This window comes from Anomaloglossus baeobatrachus, chromosome 4, assembly GCF_048569485.1.
Source record: "Anomaloglossus baeobatrachus isolate aAnoBae1 chromosome 4, aAnoBae1.hap1, whole genome shotgun sequence".
Lineage (NCBI taxonomy): Eukaryota > Metazoa > Chordata > Amphibia > Anura > Aromobatidae > Anomaloglossus > Anomaloglossus baeobatrachus.
Window position 1 is genome coordinate 364,518,980 of NC_134356.1, and position 27,011 is coordinate 364,545,990.

General features: G+C 48.0%; 1 protein-coding gene across 7 annotated transcripts in view; it reads right to left on the reverse strand.

Moving 5' to 3' along the window:
• Nucleotides 1–27,011, reverse strand: part of KIF21A (kinesin family member 21A) — a 239,758-nt gene that overhangs the window by 112,169 nt on the left and 100,578 nt on the right. For all 7 annotated transcript variants that reach the window (XM_075345133.1, XM_075345130.1, XM_075345135.1 and 4 more), the window contains exons 9-11: nt 22,754–22,943; nt 8,813–8,876; nt 6,513–6,710 (exon numbers count right to left, since the gene is read on the reverse strand). In XM_075345133.1, coding sequence (XP_075201248.1) covers nt 6,513–6,710; nt 8,813–8,876; nt 22,754–22,943 — 452 coding nt within the window. The remainder of the gene's footprint in view (nt 1–6,512; nt 6,711–8,812; nt 8,877–22,753; nt 22,944–27,011) is intronic.

The following is a 27,011-nucleotide window of genomic DNA, read 5'->3' on the forward strand; positions in this document are numbered from 1 at the left end:
GGAGCTAGAAGAAAAGGAATTTACGGTAAGTAAACAAAATTCCCTTCTTCTTTTTCGCTCCTAATTGGGAGACCCAGACAATTGGGATGTCCAAAAGCAGTCCCTGGGTGGGTAAAAAGATACCTCGTGATCGGGCTGTCAGGCAGCCCTTTCCTACAGGTGGGCCACCGCCGCCTGAAGGACCTGTCTACCTAGGCTGGCATCTGCCGAAGCGTAGGTATGCACTTGATAGTGTTTGGTAAACGTGTGCAGACTCTACCAGGTAGCCGCCTGGCACACCTGCTGAGCCGTAGCCTGATGCCGCAATGCCCAGGACGCACCCACGGCTCTGGTAGAATGGGCCTTCAGTCCAGATGGAATCGGAAGCCCAGCAGAACGGTATGTGTGAAGAATTGGTTCCTTGATCCACCGCGCCAGGGTGGATTTGGAAGCTTGCGATCCCTTATGCTGACCAGCGACTAGGACAAAGAGCGCATCAGAACGGCGCATAGGCGCCGTGCGAGAAATGTAAATCCTGAGTGCTCTCACCAGGTCCAACAGATGTCAACCTTTTTCAAATTGGTGAACTGGATGCGGACACAAAGATGGCAAAGTGATATCCTGATTGAGATGAAAGGAAGAAACCACCTTGGGAGAAAACTCTGGAATTGGACGCAGTACTACCTTGTCTTGGTGAAACACCAGGAAGGGAGATTTGCAAGATAACGCCGCTAGCTCGGACACTCTACGAAGAGACGTGACCGCCACAAGAAAAACCACTTTTTGTGAAAGCCGAGAAAGGGAAACCTCTTTCAAAGGCTCGAAAGGCGGCTTCTGGAGAGCAATGAGAACCTTGTTTAGATCCCAGGGTTCCAATGGCCGTCTGTAAGGAGGAACGATATGACAAACTCCTTGGAGAAACGTGCGTACTTTAGAAAGCCGTGCCAAGCGCTTCTGAAAGAATACGGATAGCGCGGAGACTTGACCCTTAAGAGAGCTAAGCGACAAACCTTTTTCCAACCCAGACTGCAGGAAGGAAAGAAAAATTGGCAATGCAAATGGCCAGGGAGAAACCCTCTGAGCCGAGCACCAAGCTAAGAATATCTTCCACGTCCTGTGATAGATCTTAGCTGAGGATGGTTTTCTAGCCTGTCTCATTGTGGCAACTACTTCATGAGATAAACCTGAGGCCGCTAGGATCCAGGACTCAATGGCCACACAGTCAGGTTCAGGGCCGCAGAATTCAGATGGAAAAACGGCCCTTGAGACAGCAAATCTGGACGGTCTGGTAGTGCCCATGGTTGGCCTACCGTGAGATGCCACAGATCCGGGTACCACGACCTTCTTGGCCAGTCTGGAGCGACGAGAATGGCTCGATGGCAGTCGGACCTGATTTTCCGGAGAACTCTGGGCAACAATGCTAGAGGTGGGAACACATAGGGTAGTCGGAATTGCGACCAATCCTGAACCAAGGCGTCTGCCGCCAGCGCTCGGTGATCGTGAGACCGTGCCATGAAAACTGGGACCTTGTTGTTGTGCCGTGACGCCATCAGATCGACGTCCGGCGTCCCCAGCGGCAACAGATCTGCTGAAACACGTCCGGGTGAAGGGACCATTCCCCTGCGTCCATGCCCTGGCGACTGAGAAAGTCTGCTTCCCAGTTTTCCACGCCTGGGATGTGAACTGCGGATATGGTGGACGCTTTGCTTTCCACCCACGTCAAAATCCGCCGGACTTCTTGAAAGGCTTGGCGACTGCGTGTTCCCCCTTGGTGGTTGATGTACGCCACCGCCGTGGAATTGTCCGACTGAATCCGAATCTGCTTGCCTTCCAGCCATTGTTGGAAGGCTCGCAGAGCAAGATAGACTGCTCTGATTTCCAGAACATTGCTCTGCAGGGTGGACTCTTCCTGAGTCCACGTCCCCTGAGCCCTGTGGTGGAGAAACACCGCTCCCCACCCTGATAGGCTCGCATCCGTCGTGACCACTGCCCAGGATGGGGGTAGGAACGACTTTCCCTGTGACAATGAGGTGGGGAGAAGCCACCAACGCAGAGAGTCCTTGGCAGTCTGAGAGAGGGAGACAGTCCTGTCGAGGGACGTCGACTTCCCATCCCATTGGCGTAGAATGTCCCATTGTAGAGGGCGCAGATGAAACTGCGCGAACGGGACCGCCTCCATTGCTGCTACCATCTTTCCTAGGAAATGCATGAGGCGCCTCAGTGAGTGTGACTGGCTCTGAAGGAGAGATTGCACTCCTGTCCGCAGCGAACACTGCTTGTCCAGTGGAAGCTTCACTATCGCTGAGAGAGTATGAAACTCCATGCCAAGATAAGTCAGTGATTGGGTCGGGGTTAGATGAGACTTTGGAAAGTTGATAATCCACCCGAAACTCTGGAGAGTGTCTAGTGCCACTTTCAGACTGTGTTGGCATGCCTCTTGAGAGGGTGCCTTTATAAGCAGGTCGTCTAGATACGGGATGACCGAGTGACCTTGCGAGTGCAGGACAGCTACTACTGCTGCCATGACCTTGGTGAAGACCCGGGGGGCAGTTGCCAGACCGAAAGGTAACGCTACGAACTGCAGGTGTTCGTCTGACGAAGCGTAGGAAACGCTGATGCTCTGGCGCAATCGGCACGTGGAGATACGCATCTTTGATGTCTATTGATGCTAGAAAATCTCCTTGAGACATTGAGGCTATGACGGAGCGTAGGGATTCCATCCGGAACCTCCTGACTTTTACGTGTCTGTTGAGCAACTTTAGATCCAGGACGGGTCGATACGATCCGTCCTTTTTTGGGACCACAAACAGATTGGAGTAAAAACCGTGACCTTGTTCCTGAAGAGGGACGGAGGTCACCACTCCTTCCGCCTTTAGAGCGGCCACCGCCTGCCACAGAGCATCGGCTCGGTCTGGTGGTGGAGAAGTTCTGAAGAAACGAGTTGGCGGACGAGAACTGAACTCTATCCTGTACCCGTGAGACAGAATATCCCTCACCCAACGGTCTTTGACGCGTGACAGCCAAATGTCGCCAAAGTGGGAAAGCCTCCCACCGACCGAGGGTGTGGGAATCGGAGACTGCAAGTCATGAGGACGCCGTCTTGGCAACGGTTCCTCCGGCTGTCTTTTTTTGGGCGTGACTGAGACCTCCAAGAATCTGAGCGTCTCTGATCTTTTTGAGTCTTTTTTGACGAGGAAAATTGGGACCTGCCCGGTCCTCGAAAGGACCGATAACCAGACTGACCCCTCCTCTGTTGGGGTTTGTTTTGTCTGTGTTGCGGTAAGGATGAGTCCTTACCCTTGGAGTGTTTGATGATTTCATCCAAACGCTCTCCAAACAATCGGTCACGAGAAAAAGGCAAATTGGTTAAGCACTTCTTGGAATGAGAATCTGCCTTCCAATGTCTCAACCACAGGGCCCTACGCAAAACAACGGAGTTGGCTGACGCCACTGCCGTACGGCTTGTAGCGTGAAGAACAGCATTAATCGCGTACGACGCGAATGCCGCCATTTGCGAGGTCAATGGTGCTACCTGCGGGGCAAATGCACGTGTGACTGAGTCGACTTGCACAAGCCCGGCTGAGATAGCTTGGAGTGCCCATACGGCAGCAAAAGATGGCGCTAACGACGCTCCAATAGCTTCATAGATGGATTTCAGCCAGAGCTCCATCTGCCTGTCAGTGGCATCTTTAAGTGCCGTTCCATCTTCAACTGCAACCAAGGATCTAGCTGCAAGCCTGGAAATTGGAGGATCCACTTTTGGACACTGGGTCCAACCCTTGACCACCTCAGGGGGAAAAGGATAGCGTGTATCTTTAAGCCGTTTAGAAAAACGCCTTTCCGGATAAGCGTGGGGTTTCTGGATTGCGTCTCTAAAGTCAGCGTGGTCCAGAAAAGTGCTTAATGTACGCTTGGGATATCTGAAATGGATTCTCTCGTGCTGCGAAGCTGACTCCTCTACAAGAGGAGCTGGTGGAGAAATATTTAACATCTTATTGATGGATGCTATAAGATCATTAACTATGGCATCACCATCTGGTGTATCTAGATTGAGAGCGGTCCCAGGATCAGAATCCTGATCAGTTACGTCCGCCTCATCACCCATAGATTCATCTCGCTGGGATCCTGACCATTGAGATGAATGTGAAGGCCTCTCATAGCGAGCCCGCTTAGGTTGCCTGGGACCATCGTCCGAGTCAGAGTCTTCACCCTGAGGTGTATGTGCCCGTCCCGGAGCTTGGAAGTAATTCAGCTGAGGGGGACCAGGGGGCAATGATTGCACAGTGTCCGTGGCCTGAAGTACAGGCCTAGCCCGCAATGTGTCAAGAATTTGTGACATAGTGAGAGACATTCTGTTAGCAAAAGCTGTTCCTGTCACTTGGACAGCATTCACAGGTGGTACACCCTGGGTCACGTCCAGCGGAGGTCCCGGCTGTGCAAGTGCCACAGGGGCCGAGCACTGCACACAATGGGGGTCATTGGAGCCTGCCGGTAGAAAAGTCCCACATGCGGTACAGGAAGCATATAATGTCTGTGCCTTGCCTTGCGTTTTGTGGACGACATGCTGTTGGCTCTCTGCAATGTGAGAGAGTCTATAGCCAAAAGGCGACCAGCGCTATGCAGTACAAAGTATTTGCAGGAACAAAATACTAAGATTACTACTGGCACAAGAGGGGGTGAGCCCGGAGGGCTGCTTACCGCCCGCTGAATAGCGGGTAAGAGGCGCAGAATTCCTTGTCTGGGTCTCCCTGGCTCCCCTCTGCAGCTCAGCGTGTCAGCAGGAATGGCTGCCGGCGTCTGTGGAGAGGGGCGGCCCGTGGGAGTTCCCAAACAAAAGTGCGGGAAACAGTGTCCCCTCTGTGCCTATTGTGAGGGCTGGAGTATGTAAAAACGACTCCAGCCCTCAGCGCTGATGCACTGACCAGCGTCCCGCCCCTCTTCTGACTGGCAGGTCTGGGGGCGGGAACGAACGGAACCAGGCCGCAAAAGCCGGGGACTCGAGTTATCAGCGCGGCCGCCGTAAAAGCGCGGCCCGCGCTGAAGTCCCCGGCGCACCACAAGTGCCAGCCGCGCCGCAGTCCCAGCGGCCGGCGCGACCGTTCCCCAAAAGTGTGCCCGCTTCAGCGAAGCTGAAATGAGGCCATGGCACAAGCGCCGCAGCGCTGATGTCCCCGGCGCACTACAACACCCAGCATGCTGCGGTGTGAGCGCGAAATGCACGGGGACACAGAGTACCTTGAGGAAGCAGGGCCATGTCCCTGATGTACTCCGCTCCAATCCAGCATCTTCTCCAGGGGCTGTAGATGGAGCACGGTCTCAGTGCCTGGAGACCAGTAAATCCCACTTCACCCAGAGCCCTGTAAAAAGGGATGGGGAAGGAATCAGCATGTGGGCTCCAGCCTCCGTACCCGCAATGGGTACCTCAACCTTACAAACACCTCCGACATACAGTGGGGTGAGAAGGGAGCATGCTGGGGACCCTGTATGGGCCCTCTTTTCTTCCATCCGACATAGTCAGCAGCTGCTGCTGACTAAAAACAATGGAGCTATGCGTGCGTGTCTGACCTCCTTCGCACAAAGCTAAAACTGAGGAATCCGTACTCCTACGGGAGGGTGTATAGCCAGAAGGGGAGGGGCCTTACACTTTTAAGTGTAGTACTTTGTGCGGCCTCCGGAGGCAGTAGCTATACACCCAATTGTCTGGGTCTCCCAATTAGGAGCGAAAAAGAAAAAAAACTTTTACTCTGCTCTGCACCCACTATTACATTACACTGTCCAGTTCAATGTGAAAATTTGATAAAAAGGTTCTATATAATTCTCTCATATTGCTGGACCAGTTTTAATTGTTAAGATTATGTGCACTAAATGTTTTGAGGTGGATTCCACTCCAAAAATTAAATCCCTTCACTGAGTGCAAGCATAGAGATTGAAACACAAGAAATTAGAGTGTTCAAAAGTGTTAAGTAGCTTTTAAGCTTTCCTTACGTAAATATAGAAATATTAAAAAAGTAATATTTCATTTTATGGAATTTACAGAATCACTTATGGGCCATCCATGTATTGGCAGTTTGCTGAACATGTGCAGAATCTGGTTTTATTATTACCGGTTGACATAGAGCACTGTGGCACCTACACTACAGGCTCCTAGCTATTTATCCATTTGTAGGAACACCTTTGCTCTTAAATTATATAGCACGTCTAATGACTAATGTAAATAAGTGCTGTTAGTTAGATCTGGATCCCTCCTGATCTATCTGACCACTTGTACATTCACTAGTCCTCATTGTAGAATTTGTGGCAACTTCTAAGTTCAGATGTTTCGAATTGAAGATTACTTATGAGGAGACCATATGATCCTTCTTATGGATTATAATTACCCATGCACTGTAAAACATGCAGCATCTCGGAGACAATCAAACATTGCAAAGCAGGGCTTATGAACGCAAGCAAAAGAAATGTACAGTCTGAGAGGAGATCCAACCGTAGGAATGTGATGTACAGTCAGGGAAAATGATGGAAGTGGGCGACATTACCTCTTCTTTTTCTTCTTTTCAATCTTCTTCAATTTCTGAATATCTTTTTTTGCCATATCGAGAATTTCCGTGGTTTCCTTTTCAGCAGGGATCAGAGCGGCAGAGAACGGAGAAGAGAAATAAGAGGCTCTTGATGACGCTCTTGATAAGTTCTTTCGAAGGGTTTCATTCACAGCCTCACTTTCTAACAATTTTGCGCTGATCACAAAAGAATATACAAAGCATAATATTAAGAAACAGCATACATACAAAAATCCCTAACATTTATTGATGGACACCATGATGTAGACCTGACAGACCACATTTTATAGCCAGGTGCTTCTGGTGTTCATCATGCAACGGACATTTTTATTGTTCTGCAGCTATGACAGCAGAACAGATATGCTAATCACTGCTTGGTTAAAACAAGTAATCGGCTATCCACAAGCCAGGTGATAACTTGCCCACCAGTGGGTGGGTCACCAGTGGGTGGGTCACCAGTGGGTGGGTCACCAGTGGGGTATGCACTGAACGGCAGACTGGGGAATCCTCATCTCCAACAGAAAAACACTTCTCCTGGTCACAAGATGCCTGCCAGCCGCACCATTCAGTCTCTATGGGAGTGCCAGATAAAGCTGAACGCAGCACTCAGCAGCCTCATAGGGAATGAATGGAGCACAGCTCTTGCATTGGCACGGTCACTCCATTCTGACAAGGATAAAAGATCCCTATTCTGCTGCTCAGGGGAACTTCAAAGTTATCGTTTATCTTGCAAACAACTTGTTTTAAAAGGACAACCCTTTTAAGCTCGATTTTTCCTATTTAAAAAATAATTTTCAAATTATTTTGAAAACAATTTTACAGTTGTAATACACAAGCATCACCAGTAGATGGCAGCAAAGTTTAAGCAAAGAATATACTGATGTTGCTAATAGTTTCGAAATTGTGCAAAACTAGCACATCTAAAGACCCAGTCACACATCGTGAGAACGCTAGCGAGATTGCGGAAATGTCACAGGTTTTGTGACATATCAGCGACCTCGCCAGCGATATTGCTGTGTGTGACAAAACGATCAGGAACATTTTTTGTCTGCAGGGAGCCGTCGTTACACGGGTCGCTGGTGGCTGGTCTCTGATCGCTGTGAAGATCTGTATGATTGACAGCTCAACAGCGACCATGTAGTGACATTCCAGCAATCCCTGCAAGGTTGGATCGCTGGTGGGATCGCTCGTATGTCGCTATCTGTAATGGGACCCTTAGGCCTAAGCCAAACGGCGAGAAAATCTGTGCTAGTGGAGTGCGATAAAACATCGCATTCCACTCGACCAATATTAGCCTGTGTGTCAGCACACATGAGCGATTATTTTCTCAGCCCTAGTCGGACCGAGAAAACAATCGCAGCATGCTGTGATTGCAATGCGAGACTCTTTTCTCTCGCACCCATTCAAGTGAATGGGGCGAGAGAGAAATCACACTGCACTCGCGGTACACCGGTGTACCGCGCGTGCAGAGCGAGAATCGCAATAGCCGGCAACGGAGGAGAGAGGGAGAGAAATCCCTCTCTCCCCTCCTCCATGCTGGCCAGCCACTCCGCAGCACTGGCCCGCCCCTCCTCAGAGCCGGACCACCCCCTGCAGCTGAGGTCGGCTCGCATAGTCGGACCTCAGTCACATGGATACCAGCATGACACTCGGCTCCTGCTGTGCTGCCAGCGCGAACCGAGTCTCATGCGAGCATCACAGTAGTGCCCTGTGTGGCCCCGGCCTAAAGGTCCAGTCACACATAACGAGATCGTGAACGAGATCGCTACTACGTCACACTTTCTGGATCGTTTATGAGTCGTTGTTGAAATCGCATGTTGGGTGTCACACATAACGAGTTTATGAACGAGCATGCGTCCCGTATAACGATCTTTCAAATCGCTGGGACCCTGTCACACAGCAACTATGTTAACGATTCCAATCCCATTAGGGGCGTAGTAAAATGCAGTGAGTCACGTAGGCGTGCATTTGCGTCGTCAACGAAATTGTTAATAGGGTGTCAAACATACAGATTCATGCAGCCCAGCAGGACTCCAACGATCCAAAAATGGCCCAAGCTGTTCGGCATCGATCAGCGATTTCGCAGCAGGGGGTGAATCGTTGGTACGTGTCAAACGTGACGAGATCGCAATTGAAGTCGTTCTTGCGTCACAGAAACTGTGACGTAGTAACGATCTCGTTTACGATCTCGTTATGTGTGAAGTGGCCTTTAGTCATTTACTGAGTGACTTAACAGGATTTAGTGACATTTATTGGTTTAGGTAACTGAAATGCTTTACCGAAGGTCTTCAATCTCTTTGATGTAATTGTGTATCATGTTGCTAATTTCTTCATTTCCGTCACCTACAAATACAAGGTTTATATAAAAACGATGTCAGATAAAAGATGTTATACAGGAGCATTAAATGGAATCTGACAGATTGATGGACTACTTGGTATCTACGCAATCTTCAATGCCTATTTCTGTGCCCTGCATTCGATAAGCAAATTCTGGTGAGTCCTAACTGACAAAACGCATTGGCAGGCCTATGGGATCTAAAAGGGTGACAAATAGTGGAGGGTCAGCTGTGTCCTGCCCTTGTCAGGGCACGAGTTAGGGTATCATAGAATTTAGCAATTAATACAGGGATAGGAGACACAATCTGTAGGCGAATAGGAACTACCAGACGGGCAACCTCATGTGACATCTATTGATGGGTGACACAATTTCATTATCAAAAAAATCACTATTGTGATCTTATATGTTATTATATATGCCATTTTGGCATTTATGTCTATGACACTAATGATCAGACAGCCACAAATATGACTCCTCAGGATTAAATAATAAGGATAGAGAATGTCAAGATCGTATATTTATTAGCTAGAGTATAATCTTGAGAACTGGGGAGTGCTTCAACTAGTAGTAGATATATTAGATGATCTACTATTGACACCTCTACCGCCAGTATTATTCACACTGATTGGGGCTCTCTGGAGCTCTTCCTCATTGGCACAACAGTGATTTACTGTAGGAGCCACAACCAGTGGATTATATATATACTGTTTTGCTGAAGTCCTTGGTGGACGGGATATGAATGGTTACTCCATTCTGGTTTTGCACAAATTCACGAGCACTTTAAAACACAGACTATTGTGTATGATTCTATTGAGAATATTAAAAGTTACGTTTTATGTTCTAAAACCCCTTATATGTTGCTAGCAGAATTATATTCAGGAGGTTCCAGAGCAGAGCTTGCTGTGATTGCTTTTTTTTTTGCTTTCTAAGTGGAATCTGTCAGAAGGCTCAACCCCGACTAAGCAGGCTATGTGAGCGTGTAGGTCAGAGAAAGGTAAAATGGACTCTGTTAGCAGATTTTTGCCATGTTATCTGAGAGCTGCACAATGTAGGGGCAGAGAGCCTGATTCCAGAGAGGTATTCCTACTGGACTGCTTGGTGCAGAGTGTGCTGCTCTGTGTATAACCCTGTCCACACCCCTGACTGGCAGCGTCCTGTGTACACTGTGTTTGTGGCCAAGCTGCCAATAAGTGATAGAGGCAGGGTTAGTAGCCTGACTACTGGTTGCCTGAGACATAGTCAGGTGGTGATAATTCCCTGCTGATAAAGAAGGGAATTTTGTTTACTTACCGTAAATTCCTTTTCTTCTAGCTCTAATTGGGAGACCCAGACAATTGGGTTGTATAGGCTATGCCTCCGGAGGCCGCACAAAGTACTACACTCAAAAGTGTTAAGCCCCTCCCCTTCTGCCTATACACCCCCCGTGCTCCCACGGGCTCCTCAGTTTTGGTGCAAAAGCAAGAAGGAGGAAAAAGAATTATAAACTGGTTTAAAGTAACTTCAATCCGAAGGAATATCGGAGAACTGAAACCATTCAACATGAACAACATGTGTACACAAAAAAACAGGGGCGGGTGCTGGGTCTCCCAATTAGAGCTAGAAGAAAAGGAATTTACGGTAAGTAAACAAAATTCCCTTCTTCTTTGTCGCTCTATTGGGAGACCCAGACAATTGGGACGTCCAAAAGCAGTCCCTGGGTGGGTAAAATAATACCTCGTAAGAGAGCCGTAAAACGGCCTCTTCCTACAGGTGGGCAACCGCCGCCTGAAGGACTCGTCTACCTAGGCTGGCATCCGCCGAAGCATAGGTATGCACTTGATAGTGCTTCGTGAAAGTGTGCAGACTCGACCAGGTAGCCGCCTGACACACCTGCTGAGCCGTAGCCTGGTGCCTCAAAGCCCAGGACGCGCCCACGGCTCTGGTAGAATGGGCCTTCAGCCCTGAGGGAACCGGAAGCCCAGCCGAACGGTAAGCTTCGATAATTGGCTCCTTGATCCACCGAGCCAGGGTTGATTTGGAAGCCTGTGACCCTTTACGCTGGCCAGCGACAAGGACAAAGAGTGCATCCGATCGGCGCAGGGGCGCCGTACGAGAAATGTAGATTCTGAGTGCTCTCACCAGATCTAACAAGTGCAAATCCTTTTCACATTGGTGAACTGGATGAGGACAAAAAGAAGGTAAGGAGATATCCTGATTGATATGAAAGGGGGATACCACCTTAGGGAGAAATTCCGGAACCGGACGTAGAACCACCTTGTCCTGGTGAAACACCAGGAAAGGGGATTTGCATGAAAGCGCTGCTAGCTCAGACACTCTCCGAAGTGAAGTGACTGCTACTAGAAAAACCACTTTCTGCGAAAGGCGTGAAAGAGGAATATCCCTCATTGGCTCGAATGGTGGTTTCTGAAGAACCATCAGCACCCTGTTCAGATCCCAGGGTTCTAACGGCCGCTTGTAAGGAGGGACGATGTGACAAACCCCCTGCAGGAACGTGCGTACCTGTGGAAGTCTGGCTAGGCGCTTCTGGAAAAACACAGAGAGCGCTGAGACTTGTCCCTTAAGAGAGCTGAGCGACAAACCCTTTTCCAGTCCAGATTGAAGGAAGGACAGAAAAGCGGGCAAGGCAAAAGGCCAGGGAGAAATACCCTGAGCAGAACACCACGACAGGAAAATTTTCCACGTCCTGTGGTAGATTTTAGCGGACGTTGGTTTCCTAGCTTGTCTCATAGTGGCAATGACGTCTTGAGATAACCCTGAAGACGGTAGGATCCAGGACTCAATGGCCACACAGTCAGGTTGAGGGCCGCAGAATTCAGATGGAAAAACGGCCCTTGAGATAGCAAGTCTGGTCGGTCTGGTAGTGCCCACGGTTGGCCGACCGTGAGATGCCACAGATCCGGGTACCACGACCGCCTCGGCCAGTCTGGAGCGACGAGGATGACGCGGCGGCATTCGGCCCTGATCTTGCGTAACACTCTGGGCAACAGTGCCAGCGGAGAAAACGCATAAGGGAGCTGAAACTGCGACCAATCCTGAACTAAGGCGTCTGCCGCCAGAGCTCTGGGATCTTGAGACCGTGCCATGAACATTGGTACCTTGTTGTTGTGCCGGGACGCCATGAGGTCGACGTCCGGCACCCCCCAGCGGCAACAGATCTCCTGAAACACGTCCGGGTGAAGGGACCATTCCCCTGCGTCCATGCCCTGGCGACTGAGATAATCTGCTTCCCAGTTTTCCACGCCTGGGATGTGAACTGCGGATATGGTGGAGGCCGTGGCTTCCACCCACATCAAAATCCGCCGGACTTCCTGGAAGGCTTGCCGGCTGCGTGTGCCGCCTTGGTGGTTGATGTATGCCACCACTGTGGAGTTGTCCGACTGAATTCGGATCTGCTTGCCCTTCAACCACTGCTGGAACGCTTTCAGGGCAAGATACACTGCCCGTATTTCCAGAACATTGATCTGAAGCGAGGACTCTTGCTGGGTCCACGTACCCTGAGCCCTGTGGTGGAGAAAAACCGCTCCCCACCCTGACAGACTCGCGTCCGTCGTGACTACTTCCCAGGATGGGGGTAGGAAGGATTTCCCCTTCGATAATGAAGTGGGAAGGAGCCACCACCGAAGGGAAGCTTTGGTCGCCTGAGAGAGGGAGACGGTCCTGTCGAGGGACGTCGGCTTCCTGTCCCATTTGCGTAAGATGTCCCATTGAAGGGGACGCAGGTGAAACTGCGCGAAAGGGACTGCCTCCATTGCTGCCACCATCTTCCCCAAGAAGTGCATGAGGCGCCTCAAGGGGTGTGACTGGCCTTGAAGGAGAGATTGTACCCCTTTCTGTAGTGACTGCTGCTTGATCAGCGGAAGCTTCACTATCGCTGAGAGGGTATGAAACTCCATGCCAAGATATGTCAGCGATTGGGCCGGTGTCAGATTTGACTTTGGAAAATTGATGATCCACCCGAAACCCTGGAGAGTCTCCAGGGTAGCGTCGAGGCTGCGTTGGCATGCCTCTTGAGAGGGTGCCTTGATCAGCAGATCGTCCAAATACGGAATCACCGAGTGACCCTGCGAGTGTAGGAGCGCTACTACAGTAGCCATCACCTTGGTAAAAACCCGTGGGGCTGTTGACAGGCCGAACGGCAGTGCCACAAATTGCAGGTGTTCGTTTCCTATGGCGAAGCGCAAGAAGCGCTGGTGCTCTGGAGCAATCGGTACGTGGAGATAAGCATCTTTGATATCGATCGATGCAAGGAAATCTCCTTGGGACATTGAGGCGATGACGGAGCGGAGGGATTCCATCCTGAACCGTCGGGTTTTTACGTGTTTGTTGAGCAGTTTCAGGTCCAGGACCGGGCGGAAAGACCCATCCTTCTTTGGGACCACAAACAAGTTGGAGTAAAAACCGTGGCTCTGTTGCTGAAGAGGAACAGGGACCACCACTCCTTCCGCCTTCAGAGTGCCCAGCGCCTGCAGAAGAGCCTCGGCTCGCTCAGGAGGCGGGGATGACCTGAAGAATCGAGTCGGGGGACGAGAGGTGAACTCTATCTTGTAACCGTGAGACAGAATGTCTCTCACCCAGCGGTCTTTTATTTGTGGCAGCCAGGTGTCGCAAAAGCGGGAGAGCCTGCCACCGACCGAGGATGCTACTAGAGGAGGTCGAAAGTCATGAGGAAGCCGCTTTGTTAGCGGCGCCTCCGGTGGTCTTTTTAGGACGTGACTTAGACCGCCATGCATCAGAGTTCCTTTGTTCCTTCTGAGACCCTTTGGACGAGGAGAATTGGGACCTGCCCGCGCCCCGAAAGGACCGAAACCTCGACTGCCCTCTCCTCTGTTGGGGTATGTTCTGTTTGGGCTGGGGTAAGGATGTATCCTTTCCCTTGGATTGTTTGATGATTTCATCCAGACGCTCGCCAAACAGCCTGTCGCCAGAAATTGGCAAACTGGTTAAGCGCTTTTTGGAAGTAGAATCTGCCTTCCATTCCCGTAGCCACAAGGCCCTGCGGAGTACCACCGAATTGGCGTCCGCGACCGCCGTACGGCTCGCAGAGTCCAGGACAGCATTAATAGCGTAAGACGCAATTGCCGAGGTCTGGGTGGTAATGGATGCCACTTGTGGCGCGGCCGCTTCAATTTGCGCCTGACCTGCTGAGATAGCTTGTAGCGCCCATACGGCTGCGAATGCTGGGGCAAAAGAAGCTCCGATAGCTTCATAGATGGATTTCAACCAGAGCTCCATCTGCCTGTCAGTGGCATCTTTGAGCGAGGCCCCATCTTCCACTGCAAGTATGGATCTAGCCGCCAGTCTGGAGATTGGAGGATCCACTTTGGGACACTGAGTCCAACCTTTAACCACGTCAGGGGGAAAAGGATAACGTGTATCCTTAAGGCGCTTAGAAAAACGCTTATCTGGACAAGCATGGTGAATCTGGACTGCCTCTCTGAAATCAGAGTGGTCTAGAAACATACTCGGTGTACGCTTGGGGAACCTGAAACGGAATTTCTCCTGCTGAGACACTGACTCCTCCGCCGGAGGAGCTGAGGGAGAGATATCCAGCATTTGATTGATGGACGCAATAAGATCGTTCACTATGGCGTCCCCGTCTGGAGTATTAAGATTGAGAGCGCCCTCAGGATCAGAATCCTGATCAGCTGTCTCCGCATCATCAACCAGAGATTCCCCCCGCTGAGACCCTGAACAATATGATGTCGAGGGAAATTCTAAGCGAGCCCGCTTATTCGGTCTGGGGCTGGGGTCTAAGTCATAACCCTCAGCCTGGGATGTATGAGATACCCCGGGAGGACATTGTTGGACCAACTGAGGGGGGTCAGGGGACAATGATTCAACAGAGTTCCTTTGCTGAGATACCGGCCTGGACTGCAAGGCTTCTAGTATCTTAGCCATAGTCTCAGAGAGTTTTGCAAACTCAGTCCCCGTCACCTGGACAGTGTCAACAGGTGGCTCCCCCTGGGCCCCTCTTAGCAGAGGCTCTGGCTGAACAAGTGCCACAGGGGCCGAACAGTGCACACAATGAGGGTCAGTGGAACCTGCCGGTAGTGGGGTCATACATGCGGCGCAGGCAGCATAATAAGCCTGTGTTTTGGCACCCCTGCCTTTTGTGGGCGCCATGCTATTGTTTTCCCTGTGTAACACAATAGGGTATATAGCCAGAATGAACTGTGCTCATACAGTGTAGAGTATACTATAAACAAATAATGTATCAATACACTACAGCACCATGGGGCTAGCACACTCAGGTGCTGCTTACCACCCGCTTTAAAACGGTTGTGAGGCCACCAGAGACCGTGTCTGGGTCTCCCAGGGTTTGTCCCTCTCTGCAGCGTCGGAGGAGCTGACAGGAATGGCTGCGGCGTCCTGACGAGCGGAGGGAGCCGTGGGCGTGGCCGAGAAAGTGCGGGAACTGGTGCCCGCACTGGGCACAGTGAGGGGGGGTGGAGTATGCAAATCATACTCCAGCCCTCAGTGCTGCTCGTTCCGTGCAGCGTCCCGCCCTTCCCCCTGCCTGTCAGGGCTGAGGGCGGGAGAAAGGGAAAACTAGGCCGCAAGCAAGCCGGGGACTCGAGTATAAGCGTTGCCGCCGTAAAAGTGCGGCACACGCCGAAGTCCCCGGCGAACTACAAGTCCCAGCCGCGCCGCAGTTTCCCATGGCAGCGGCGGTTAGCGCGGTAGCCCCTACATATAAACACACTCAGCGACGCTGAGTGTGTAATGGCACATTTAACCCGGTCAGCGCCGCGGCCCGGTGCACTAGCACACCCAGCAAAGCTGAGGTGTTGCCGTGCGCGGTCCCCACAGGGATACAGAGTACCTTCACGTAGCAGGGCCATGTCCCTGAACGGTACCCGGCTCCTATCCAGCAGTCTCCACAGGAGTTGTGGATGAAGCACGGTCTCAGTGCCTGGAGACCGATAGGATCCCACTTCGCCCAGAGCCCTGAGGGGGATGGGGAAGGAAAGCAGCATGTGGGCTCCAGCCTCCGTACCCGCAATGGATACCTCAACCTTAACAACACCGCCGACAAGAGTGGGGTGAGAAGGGAGCATGCTGGGGGCCCTATATGGGCCCACTTGTCTTCCATCCGACATGGTCAGCAGCTGCTGCTGACCAATCTGTGGAGCTGTGCTGTGCAGGTCTGCCTCCTTCGCACAAAGCAAAAAACTGAGGAGCCCGTGGGAGCACGGGGGGTGTATAGGCAGAAGGGGAGGGGCTTAACACTTTTAAGTGTAGTACTTTGTGCGGCCTCCGGAGGCATAGCCTATACAACCCAATTGTCTGGGTCTCCCAATAGAGCGACAAAGAAAACACTCCTTGTATTGAAACTACAACATTCCATCTAATAAGTGACACATCCCTGAAATCAGGCTCACAATGGCTACAATATGCTGCTCTCAAATTAAAAAGCAAAAAAAAGTCCATAGATCCTGTTTAAATAAATGAATGTCTTGTTATCTGTGATCCGATGTCTTTTTCTAGAGAAAGCCACGTTTTATTATGTTAATGAGCTGTTAACATCCATTTAATTTAAACGAAAGGGGACATTACCAATGGGAGACATATAATAAACGACAGTCTGCTCTCCTGATCTCACTGTGCCTTATTATAACTAACAGTATAGCAGAGCTGAACTTTGTCTTATTACAAACATCTGCAGTTGTAGCTCTCCTCTCATAGTACTGTCATCTGATCTCCCCTCCCCGCAGTACCAACCTGTGAGATGGAAGCTAAAGTATTGTTAGTGCAGTCAGCTCCGCTGCAGAGTACCAACCTGTGAGATGGAAGCTTAAGTATTGTTAGTGCAGTCAGCTCCGCTGCAGAGCTGTGCTTGATTACAACTATGAAAAGATAACTGCAGCGGCAGATATTTTGTATGGAGAAAGTTCAGGTCTGCTGTACTGTGTTAGTTATAATCACAAACAACTCTGCAGTGAGATCAGGAAAGAACATGGTCAGCCATTAAATGTCTCTCACTGGTAACTCCCACTTTCCTTTGGAAAAAGGTCTGGGAGTCAGATTCTCATGCATATATTTGTCTGGCCCATAGAGCTAAGAAAAATGTGGATTTCCCTGGAATAAGATATCAGATCACAGATATAAAGGCATCATGTTATTTAGCCTCCTATGACCTACATATAGATGGCTTAGAAATTGTTCCTACTGATAGCTTCCCTTTACTCTTCATTACTTCCATACATGAGTATTGCTTGGCCTAACTTCATTATCATCCAATATAACCAGCCTTTGTACAACGTATTTATTTATCATCACTTTAGCCCATCAAAGTTGAAAGGTTAGAAGAACAAAAGTACATCCTCTTAAAATGTTCATCTTCATATTACAGGGCACGGAGCTTATAGCATACAAAAAATCCTAACCAAGAAATTATCAGACCAAAGACGGTCACTCACAGAATTAGATTTTCAATTTTTCATTGACACCTAAGCTAACTAGCTAATCTAGTTGAGCAATTTGCAGACACTGCTCATGCGTCCACATGATTTCCACAAATGTAGAAAGCTTTGTGTGAACAGATGTTGTCGGTGTCATTAATATAGCTATTAGTGATGAGCAGGCATTACTATGCTCGGGACTCATAACAAGCAGGTGGGACACTTGGACCGCCATGACTCAAGTACAGAGTATAATTAATTACAATGGGTAACTTGAGCATTCTCCCGGAAGATCTTCTGGATAAATGCTTGAGTTTCCCACTGACTTCCATCATACTCTGTCCATGATTCGAGCCCATCTGACCTGCTCCTTACGATTACTGAGCACGGTAATGCCCGCTCACACTCATAGGTATATGATCAAGAAAACGTTCTTCCTCCAAACTGCTGACAGCAGCACATTCGAGGAACTGGATGTTGTACTTAATGTTCCAGAACGATGGAACACTTTCCTCTTTAGTGATATTTAGCACAAGCATTCATTTGTTTTCCTCCACAGTCTTTCCTTTGTGTCAGCGTCAGTTCAATGTTTATATACAGCATTTCAAGTAAACTCAAAAGCAAATACATGACTGCAATTTGCTACATAACTCAGATTACTTTCTGCTGAGTTCACTAATCTGCTGGTCAACAAGTAATATTCTATGCAGGAATGTCTAAATGATGTTACATTTTACTCATGAACCTAAAATTGTTTGCATCATTCTAACACATGGCAATGTCAAGGGAAACATTTAAAGAAGGTATAAAAAAAACAAGGAGACAGAGAAAAAAGATAAAAAGGCAAAGTATTGGACCTTGATTGATGAGGCCAGATTATGGAGCCCGATGCATAAAAAGCCCACAGGTCTGTTGACCTGAACAGTCTAATATGTGGCTACAGGGTCCAGTTCAGACCTGCTGCCAGTCCATGCATCGGGGTCCGTACTCAAGCTGGGATATGCGAACGTAGGATTTCAACCTGAATGACAACTAATGAAAATGGAAAAGAGAAGTTAGGTGGTGGAGAAATTAAAGGTCAGACTGTTCCTTGGAGGTACTAAGGTGCGTTCACACAGGGGTCTACCTGATCTATACCGGAGGCGATTGGCAACATGTAAGCATTCAGCGACCTAAGCGGCTTACACTCTTCCATGAAAAATATAAAAATAATACACAGTAAACATTTTTACAAGAAGCATCCGGACAGATAGTGTAATCGGCTATTTATTCTATCCAGCAAAAAAATATTTTCATGGTGTACTGCCGAAAAGAGGTCTCCATTGTGCCAATGGGAGCTAGTGATATACGTCACAATGTCTGGTTCAGAAGATATGTGTTTGCCTCAAGACGACCGAGCACCACCATACCATGGTATATTACAGGAAAGATGAGTTACTTCTGGGGTAATGAGTACATAAAGTCATTATAGGTTATCATGTTATACTGTCCGCTGAGCTGGTGTATCTAATCTTACGTGTGAAACTAACACTGAGCTGGTGAATCTTATCCTATCATGTGCAATGCTATTCGCTTAGCTGGTGTAGCTAAACCGATCATGTACATTACTGTCCACTAAGCTGGAGTATCTAATCCTGTCATGTATGATAGTGTCTGCTGAGCAGTGTATCTAATCCCACCATGTGCGATACTATTCACTGAGCTGGTGTATCTAATCTTATGTGTGACACAAATGCTGAGCTGGTGATTCTTATTTTATTAAGTGTGATACTATTCCCTGAGCTGGTGTATCTACTCCTGTCATGTATGATACGGTCTGCCTAGCTGTGTATCTAATCCCATCATGTATAAGAAATAGACTGCTGAGCTGGTGATTACTAGGATCTAAAAAAATACCATTTTTAAAGTATGCATTTACAAGACAGCCAAGTCTTGGGATCTGCCACGCTATGCACAATGTAAGCTTTCAGGACATTTTAAGACCATCGCAAATGAGATTAGAAAAGACAATTTTTATAACTTCCTTCCTATGCAAAAAGATATGGTTGAACTCATCACCCCCTCCCGCAATCAGCTGCAGACTGGACAAATCAAGGGAGGAGGTAGCTTTCTTCATCAAGAATAGCTTTTCAAAGTTTGCCAGCTCTCTACAGACTTCTCAGGCAGTAAAAAGTAGAAGCCTTAGGGTACCTTCACACTTAGCGATGCAGCAGCGATCCGACCAGCGATCTGACCTGGTCAGGATCGCTGCTGCATCGCTACATGGTCGCTGGTGAGCTGTCAAACAGGCAGATCTCACCAGCGACCAGTGAACAGCCCCCAGCCAGCAGCGACGTGCAAGCGACGCTGCGCTTGCACGGAGCCGCCGTCTGGAAGCTGCGGAGACTGGTAACTAAGGTAAACATCGGGTATGGTTACCCGATGTTTACATTAGTTACCAGCGCACACCGCTTAGCTGTGTGTGCAGGGAGCAGGGAGCCGCGCACACTGAACGCTGGCTCCTTGCTCTCCTAGCTACAGTACACATCGGGTTAATTAACCCGATGTGTAATGCAGCTACATGTGCAGAGAGCCGGAGCCGGCAGCACAGGCAGCGTGAGAGCTGCAGAGGCTGGTAACTAAGGTAAATATCGGGTAACCACCTTGGTTACCCGATGTTTATCTTGGTTACAAGCTTACCTCAGCTGTCAGACGCCGGCTCCTGCTCCCTGCTCGCTTCATTTGTCGCTCTCTCGCTGTCACACACAGCGATCTGTGTGTCACAGTGGGAGAGCGCCTTTGAAGAAAACGAACCAGGGCTGTGTGTAACGAGCAGCGATCTCGCAGCAGGGGCCAGATCGCTGCTCAGTGTCACACACAGCGAGATCGCTAATGAGGTCATTGCTGCGTCACCAAAACCGTGACTCAGCAGCGATCACGGCAGTGAGCTCGCTGTGTGTGAAGCACCCCTTAGGCTAGGTTCACATTTCCATCAATTTTTATCAGTCACAACCCGCAGCTCTGGTAAACAGCGGAATCCGTGTGGCGGATTCCGTTGTTCCCATATACTTGTATGAGCGGCGGACTGTGACTGATGACGCTGCGTTGCATCCTCCGCCCGACTGATCAGTCGTGGAACGACTGACCGTCGGGTGGCAGGAACGCAGAGTGTAAAGTTTACTTAAATGCTTAGGATTTCGCTGCGCATGCTCTCTCTCGGCAGCCGAACGATCAGCTGATCACCCCGGCGGCCGGCTGCTGTGAGCGATCAGCTGATCACCCCGGCGGCCGGCTGCTGTGAGCGATCAGCTGATCACCCGGCGGCCGGCTGCTGTGAGCGATCAGCTGATCACCCGGCGGCCGGCTGCTGTGAGCGATCAGCTGATCGTTCTCATTAGACAGCAGCCGGGAGATCATCTGTTCGCTCTCAAAAGTGGCACTAAAGGGTGCCTAGTCTTGTATTTAGCCAAAAAAATAAATAAATAATTTAAAAAAATGACGTGAGGTCCCCCCATCTTTTGTAGCCAGCTAGGGTAAAGCAGACTGCTGCAGCCTACAAACCACAGCTGGCGGCTTCACCTTGGCTGGTAATCCAAAACAGAGGGCACCCCACGCTGTTATTTTACATTAAATAAATAATTTAAAACAAAAAATGTGGGGTCCCCCCCATATTGGATCACCAGCCAAGGTAAAGCAGACAGCTGGGGTCTGATATTCTCAGACTATGGAGGTCCACTGTTATTGGACACTCCCCAGCCTAAAAATAGCAGGCCGGAGCCGCCCCAGAAGTGGCGCATCCATTGGACGTGCCAATCCTGGCGCTTCGCCCCAACTCATCCCGTTGCCCTTGTGCGGTGGCAAACGGGGTAATATATGGGGTTGATGCCAGATGTGTAATGTCACCTGGCATCAGGCCCTGGGGTTAGTGATGTCACGCATCTAACAGATACCTGACATCACCAACCCAGTCAGTAAGAAATAAAAAATAGACAACAAAAAAAGTTTTATTTGAAAAAAACACTCCCCACATTCCCTCGTTCACTAATTTATTGACAAGAACAATCAAATCCAAGTACGGTGTAATCCAATAAGGGGGAGGGGGCCACGACGATCCGTACCATAGTCACTGTCCCAGTAAGTGAAGAACAGAAGGTTCCCCATTGTCTGGGAGAGTAATGCAGTGACCGGAGCTAACATCAATAGGTCAGCCCAGGTCACTGCAGGGTATGACGAGCGCTGCCATCAGGAGGTTAGATGAGATCATTACCTGCTGTGACTATCTCCTGCAGTCCTGCCATCAGCGCTGTCACTGACTTCTATGCCCGTCGCGTTGTCAGCAGTATCGGGAGAGCCCGTGACGTCACCGCTAGTGACAGTCTAGGGCCGCGGGCATAGACGGCAGTGACAGTGGTGACGTCAGGAGGCAGGAGATCGTCACAGCAGGTAATGATCTCATCTCACCTCCTGACAGCAGCGCTCAGCATCCCCGCAGCTGCACGCACTGCAGGGTGTCAGTGTCTGCCTGCGCTGCAGCATGACAAGCTGCAGATACTGTGGGCAGACATTGACACACTGCAGGGCAGGCAACCGCGGGGCCGGAGCGGGACACAGACTGCACGGGCACCTGCCGGAGGTCACACGGATGTGCTTCTGTGCAGCGTCCAGGGAGTGTGACGTCTGTGTTTACTCTGCTCCGCTTCCTCTTCTGTCATAATGACATCACTCCCTGCAAAACCGCAGGCAGTGATGAGCATTACCGCAGGTAAATCGAGGCTATACTGGGGGTATACCGCACATCATTTGCTACCTGCGGTATACCCCTGGAATTTCGCGATTACATTACAGTGAATGGAGTGAAATTCCGGGGGTACTCCGCAGGTACCTGCGGAAAAAAAGTGACATGAGAAAATTTATCGAGAAAATGTGCAAGAAAATCTTCACTAAGAATTTTCTTGAGAAAAAAATGCAGCGTGCGCACAGCTATTTTTTTTTTTCCCATAGGTTTTGCTGGGAAATGTCTGCAGAAAGATTTCAAAGATTTCTCAAGAAATTTTCGCAGCAAAACCGTGGGTAAAACGGCCTAGTGCGCACATAGCCTAAAAAGGATAACCCGATTCCTCACTAATGTAAGGGCTGCGTCACACATACCCTCGCATTTAAAAAAATAAATAAATATGTGCACACTTGCACGGAGTCTTTTTTGCTGAGTTTTTGGAGAGGGAACTGAACGGAAACTGCAAGTTTTTGAGGAGAATTTAGAGCAATGTCATGCGCATGATTCAATGTGCACATACCTTTAACTGTTCAAAAAATAAACAAAGCATTGCATTACTGATTTACCATCCAATGCAGAGGGACAATTAGACATACAAACAAAACAGAATATATATGCATTCTGATACAAGAAGGCCAAACAGATAAAACAGCACTAGGCCATCAAAACTACAATGAATGAATGAATGAATGAATGAATGAATGAATGAAATGGATAAACACCGCACCTGCTCTAGCTAGAACCTGATTGGCCTGGTCACTCATGAGCTGCGTAATCCTCGTTCTTAAAGCATCCACAGTTTCTTGCATAGCCTTAATTCTCATGCGGAGATTGTTATTTTCTGTCTGCAGCATTGCATTCTCGTGGAACATGTCATTGATGCTCTCAACTCCCTCTTCATCAATTATTCTTTTACCCTATCAATTTAAACCAAGAAAACAGCAAAAGATCAGGCAAAACAGCATATTCACTGTCCATATAATATACACACTGAATATGAATACTTACATGACCATATATACATACACACACATTTTATATACATATATATATACATGTTCAAAGAAAACCACAGCCACACCATGATTTACCAGATACAAATATAGATAATAAACATAATAGTATGTATAAGATCCTGGATGGGGACTGAGGATAAGTCGCAATTAATTACCAAAACAAGAGAGAGCAATACGACCGACATCCAAAGTGCAAAAAGTGAGATCTTTATTGAGGGTAGGTGCAGGGCGGCACAGTACAAGTGAAGCCACAGACAACAAGCACTGACCATGTACAACCAGTATATGACAAGTATTAATACATCTATATACAGATCACATAACTCCAATCCCTAGTACACATGGGAGACCCTTGATTATGTACCACAATTTTGGAGATTTTAAAAGATTATTTACCAGAGTGGATTATAACATCCCAAAGGAGGGGGAGATAGCCATTATATCCCTCAGGGTGTTCATTTGAGTACAAAGTATCTCAGATATATATATTTTATAAAGTATATTATGTGCTTAACATGTATTAATGTCAATCAAAAGCTGACATATTAGGTGTCAAAGAACTAAGCTAGAGGGATATATAGAGAGAGATGTCACAGATTTAATGATATCCCCAAAAAGAGGAAAAATTTCCCCACATCTCCCAACCATCAAAAAATGTCCACCTGATGCCAGTATGTTGGTATTTCACAAGGGAATCCCAAAGTGTACAAAGAAATGGTGTGATCATTACAGTATGCACAGTCTAAGTAAATCTCACTATATAGCAGCCGCGGTTGGCCTCATTAATAGACTGTGATCATAGTTAACATAGGTTGTATATGACCATATCATACCAATAGAGAAAGGTCCACGCCTCTATGTACGCTGCAAAAAAGGGGACTTGTTCTATATCTTAATAGTGTGGGTCCGCTATTATAGCTCAGGTGCCTATGTGTAGAGGGACCATACCCCAATCATGGCGCACATATGGTAAACACTATACCTGGAAATTGGTGGTCAGTGGGTGTTGTCCGCGTCCTTCCCGACGGCCGTTTCGGCGAGAAGCCTTCGTCAGGGGGCGTGTTCATGTGACCGGAAGCGTCGGACGGGAAGTATGCGAGGCCGGCGGCGAGCGTCCTCCGTTGTCCGGGTTACTGCTTACGTCACCAAACTAGTATTCGGCTGTAATTGGTTGACGCATCCTTTTTAAACCACGTGTCCCCTCACTTTGTACACGCCCCCTGACGAAGGCTTCTCGCCGAAACGGCTGTCGGGAAGGACGCGGACAACACCCACTGACCACCAATTTCCAGGTATAGTGTTTACCATATGTGCGCCATGATTGGGGTATGGTCCCTCTACACATAGGCACCTGAGCTATAATAGCGGACCCACACTATTAAGATATAGAACAAGTCCCCTTTTTTGCAGCGTACATAGAGGCGTGGACCTTTCTCTATTGGTATGATATGGTCATATACAACCTATGTTAACTATGATCACAGTCTATTAATGAGGCCAACCGCGGCTGCTATATAGTGAGATTTACTTAGACTGTGCATACTGTAATGATCACACCATTTCTTTGTACACTTTGGGATTCCCTTGTGAAATACCAACATACTGGCATCAGGTGGACATTTTTTGATGGTTGGGAAATGTGGGGAAATGTTTCCTCTTTTTGGGGATATCATTAAATCTGTGACATCTCTCTCTATATATCCCTCTAGCTTAGTTCTTTGACACCTAATATGTCAGCTTTTGATTGACATTAATACATGTTAAGCACATAATATACTTTATAAAATATATATATCTGAGATACTTTGTACTCAAATGAACACCCTGAGGGATATAATGGCTATCTCCCCCTCCTTTGGGATGTTATAATCCACTCTGGTAAATAATCTTTTAAAATCTCCAAAATTGTGGTACATAATCAAGGGTCTCCCATGTGTACTAGGGATTGGAGTTATGTGATCTGTATATAGATGTATTAATACTTGTCATATACTGGTTGTACATGGTCAGTGCTTGTTGTCTGTGGCTTCACTTGTACTGTGCCGCCCTGCACCTACCCTCAATAAAGATCTCACTTTTTGCACTTTGGATGTCGGTCGTATTGCTCTCTCTTGTTTTGATATATATATACATATACACACATTTTATACATACATACAAATATACATATATATATATATATATATATATATATATATATATATATACATATACACACACACTTTTTTTTTTCCATATATTCTACCAGACCTCATCGGCACTTTGGTAAAACCTCTAGCAGAGGTCATACACATTAAGGATGGATGCAGCAACAATATGCTGCTTCTTCCCTCCATCTTATCATAGTATCATAGTTTTTAAGGTTGAAGGGAGACTCTAAGTCCATCTAGTTCAACCCGTAGCCTAACATGTTGATCCAGAGGAAGGCAAAAAAAAAAACCAATGTGGCAAACAAGTTCCAATGGGGAAAAAATTTCCTTCCTGACTCCACATCCGGCAATCAGACTAGTTCTCTGGATCAATACCATGTCATAAAATCTAATATACATAACTGGTAATATTAAATTATTCAAGAAAGGCATCCAGGCTCTGCTTAAATGTTAGTAGTGAATCACTCATTACAACATCATGCGGCAGAGAGTTCCATAGTCTCACTGCTCGTACAGTAAAGAATCCTCGTCTGTGATTATGATTAAACCTTCTTTCCTCAAGACGTAGCGGATGCCCCCGTGTTCCAGTCGCAGGCCTAGGTGTAAAGATCTTTGGAAAGGTCTCTGTACTGTCCCCTCATATATTTATACATTGTGATTAGATCCCCCCTAAGCCTTAGTTTTTCCAAACTAAATAACCCCAAGTTTAATAACCTGTCTTGGTATTGCAGCCCCCCCATTCCTCTAATAATCTTGGTCGCTCTTCTCTGCACCCTCTCCAGTTCAGCTATGTCCTTCTTATATATCGGTGACCAGAATTGTACACAGTATTCTAAGTGCGGTCGCACTAGTGACTTGTACAGAGGTAGAACTATATTTTTTTCATGAACACTTATACCTCTTTTAATACATCCCATTATTTTATTAGCCCTGGCAGCAGCTGCCTGACACTGTCCACTAAAGTGAAGTTTACCATCCACCCATACACCCAAGTCTTTCTGTGCCTGTTTTACCCAGTGTTCTACAATTAAGTACATAATCATAAATGTTATTTCCTCTACCCAAGTGCATGACCTTACATTTATCTACATTAAACTTCAATTGCCACTTCTCAGCCCAATCCTCCAATTTACATAAATCTCCCTGTAATATAAAATTATCCTCCTCTGTATTGATTACCCTGCAGAGTTTAGTATCATCTGCAAATATTGAAATTCTACTCCGCATGCCCCCAACAAGGTCATTTATAAATATGTTGAAAAGAAGCGGGCCCAATACTGACCCCTGTGGTACCCCACTATGAACTGAGACCCAGTCCGAGTACGTACCATTAATAACCACCCTTTGTTTCCTATCACTGAGCCAGTTTTTAACCCAGTTACACATATTTTCCCCTATCCCCATTATTCTCATTTTATGTACCAACCTTTTGTGTGGCACCGTATCAAAAGCTTTTGAAAAGTCCATATACACAACATCCACTGCATTTCCCTGGTCCAGGCTTGAACTTACCTCTTCATAGAAGAGCTGATCAAATTAGTTTGACAGGATCGATCCCTCATAAACCCATGTTGATACTCTGTCATAAGGTTATTTTTCTTGAGATACTCCAGTATAGCATCTCTCAAGAAACCCTCAAGGATTTTACCAACCGTAGAGGTTAAACTTACCGGCCTATAATTTCCCGGCTCAGTTTTTGTCCCCTTTTTGAATATTGGCACCACATTTGCTATGCGCCAGTCCTGCGGTACAGACCCTGTTATTAAGGAATCTGAGAAGATTAAAAATAATGGTCTATCTATCACAGAACTCAATTCCT